The sequence below is a fragment of the Olea europaea genome, chromosome 2 (genome assembly GCF_002742605.1).
Source record: "Olea europaea var. sylvestris chromosome 2, O_europaea_v1, whole genome shotgun sequence".
Classification (NCBI taxonomy): domain Eukaryota; kingdom Viridiplantae; phylum Streptophyta; class Magnoliopsida; order Lamiales; family Oleaceae; genus Olea; species Olea europaea.
Window position 1 is genome coordinate 15,733,989 of NC_036238.1, and position 2,794 is coordinate 15,736,782.

At 35.3% G+C, this 2,794-nt stretch overlaps 1 protein-coding gene across 1 annotated transcript; it reads left to right on the top strand.

Annotated features, from left to right (window-relative positions):
• Positions 1-140: 140 nt before the first annotated feature.
• Positions 141-2,091, top strand: LOC111412243 (ubiquitin carboxyl-terminal hydrolase 8-like). Its single transcript, XM_023043095.1, has 3 exons — positions 141-391; positions 468-719; positions 1,793-2,091. Exons 2-3 carry the CDS (start codon positions 577-579, stop codon positions 1,950-1,952), a joined length of 303 nt encoding a protein of 100 aa, XP_022898863.1. The 5' UTR covers positions 141-391; positions 468-576; the 3' UTR covers positions 1,953-2,091.
• Positions 2,092-2,794: the final 703 nt, after the last annotated feature.

Here is a 2,794-nt window from a genome sequence, read left to right on the forward strand (position 1 = left end):
CGTTATGGATTTCACACGAGATATAAAAATTTAAATTTAGCGACTTGATGTGATGAAGAACGATCATATTTTTCATTTTAACGAGGAGAAAAAAAAAGTTTTAACTTTCAGTCACAACTTTTCTTTGTATGGGTGAACCATGGCCTCAACCTGAAACGACGCACCATAGCCAAGCTCTTGACTTTCCCCCTCCGTTTTCCTTTAACGAACCTATTCGTTTTTTCTCTTCCTTCCTTCCTTCGACATTTACTTTTCAAATGCATCCGTTTCATGGACTCTATACTCTTTCCCTCTCCATCCAAAGATGCCGATGACGTTTTTACCCTCTTCGATTACTCCAGCAACCATCCTTGTCCAATTCCACTGAACCCCTCTTCTTAGTCTCCTTCAGGTAAACTTTTAACTTTTTTACCCTAAAAATTAATTAGGGGTATTTGTTGATTTTTTTTTTATTTTGATTTGTGTAGGTGGTGGAAGGAGGCTAGAGAGGCTGTGTGCAGTGGCGGCGGCGGCGTTTTGTATAATGTGACGACACAATTGACTGTTGCTGGCGAGGATGAGGAAAAGGAGGTGGGCATGGCGGTGGGGAGTAGGGATTTGGAGATTCTAGTGATTATGAAGAGAGAAGGGGAAGCGAAGATTAGTGAAGAAGAAAGGGTTTCAAGCGAGGGGGATTTTGCCTTGGTTTCGGAGTGGATGTTTTTGACAGCTCTTAAATGGTGAGCGTCAGTTATCATTCAAATTAGATTTTTATTTTTTCGAATCATTTTCTGAGTGTGCTTGTGTTACTTTAGTATTTGCAAAAAACACAAAAACAAAAAGCAAAATTAAAAATAAAAAAATGATTAGTTGATGAAGTTATAATCTGTATATCTGACCAGCACCTGTTGTTATACATAGTTTTTTAGGGTTGCATTGAACTTCTCTTGTATGCAATTGATGGAAGAGTAGAAATGACCCAAGCTTGGTTCCATTGTTAAATGTTAAATCTGAAGTTGTCTTCTATTGAGTTTATCTGTTAAGCTCTTGATGATTAAGTGCTTGTCAATTGTCAAGTTGTCTGTGGCTCTAAAAATAAGAACCAATTTTGAGCAATTCATACACATGCTTGAACAATCAAAACTCCACTTCACAATTTGGGATAGGATTATCAACAATCTTATTGCTATAGACGTTAGGAAACTGAGGAAACAAAAAAGGGAAAAGAAAGAAAAAGAAAAAGAAAAATTGAATGAATACTATGAAGAAGCTCCTTTCTAGCATGAGTATTGAAATTTCGTTGTTGACTGTAGGATAAGCAAGAAGTTATTAGGGAGGATATGCTTGTTTTATTTTTTGTTTCTATTTTACTAAGATACTTCTGCTAAACTTGTGAATTTAATTTTGTTTTCATAAATAAAATCATTGGTCGGCACTGAATCTGCTGGAAATGAAGTTTAAACTGAAAGTATTACTTTCATAGCTATGATTTTCTTCAAAATTGACTCTATTTCTGTAGGTATTGTTGCCTACGCAGTCATGCCTCACCTGCCATTTTTTAAATCTAATCCTGTATGTATTATTCCCTATGCAGACTTGCTTCACCTGCCATATTTGAACTATATTACATGAATCTGAAATATGAAGATTGCTGGCCATAGTTCCATTCCACCTTTGGTTATGTTCCTTATAAAGTCGGTGCCATTTCCTGAGTCAGTCATTAGACAACTGAACATGGTTCCTTTGCAATTGTCGATGCTGCATTTGAGGAGCCCATGACCTGATAGTTGATTTACTTTGCTCTTCCTTGTAGGCATAATGACTTGACGGGTGTGGAAACTATTTTACCTGATGAAGATAGCACACACGACCTGTTCTCTTTACAGATCAGACTTTTGTGTGTGTTGGAAACAAATTCATTGGTTATAAAGATTAGCCAAAAGGTTCATTACGAATTGAGCCCCTTTTCATAAACTATTCTAAATATTAGTTATGGTGTGGATCTTGTTTATTCGTTGATTGTGGATGCTGTTACCAAGAGTTGGTAAAACTAACTCTTTTGTAAAGCAACCAATGCTTGAATTAAATTTTGTAAGCTAATGATTTTTGAAATTCTGAATTTCAAACTACAATATTTACAAAATTCAGACATCAGATTTCTAGTAAGATAGCCCAATAGGGAAGTGAAGTTGCTAAATTTTGAATACATGCACAAATTCTATTAATATCCACTGATTTCCATTCTGTTAATGGAAGTAGATATATGGCTTGAAGAGTAGAACTTGTATGCTAATCTTTGGTTGTAGCTGCGGTAAAAGGTGAAAAGTTGGTAGGGGTTGGGCCCTGAACCTTCTTAATTATAATAAAGATTGACTTAATTAGTTGGAGGGGCGTCTGTGATAGTTTTATTGTAGCTCAGTCATCAGGCAAGGATACAACAGCTCCCTTTTGGTCACTGAAAAGGCAAATACAGCCCCTGTTTGTTTCCCTTTTTTTCCTCCATTAAAATGAAAAATATGACCGTTATCCATGACATCAAGCCATCAAATTTGAATTTCTATCTCTTATTGGGGTCCATAATAGCTATATTTTTCATTCTCATTCTTACAAACCAGTCGATGCCACGTGCGTTGCACGATTATTGCATTTAATATGTCTTTATTAGCGCGATGTAGAGATTTTAGTTTTCTTGTCATAATCCTAACATGCTTTTGAAGTTTGAATTAAATTTTTGGCATGAATTTTCTCTGGCAATTAGTAAAAATTAAATTTAAAATTGTGGGAATATAAGTAAAAGATAATTTATAATTTTATG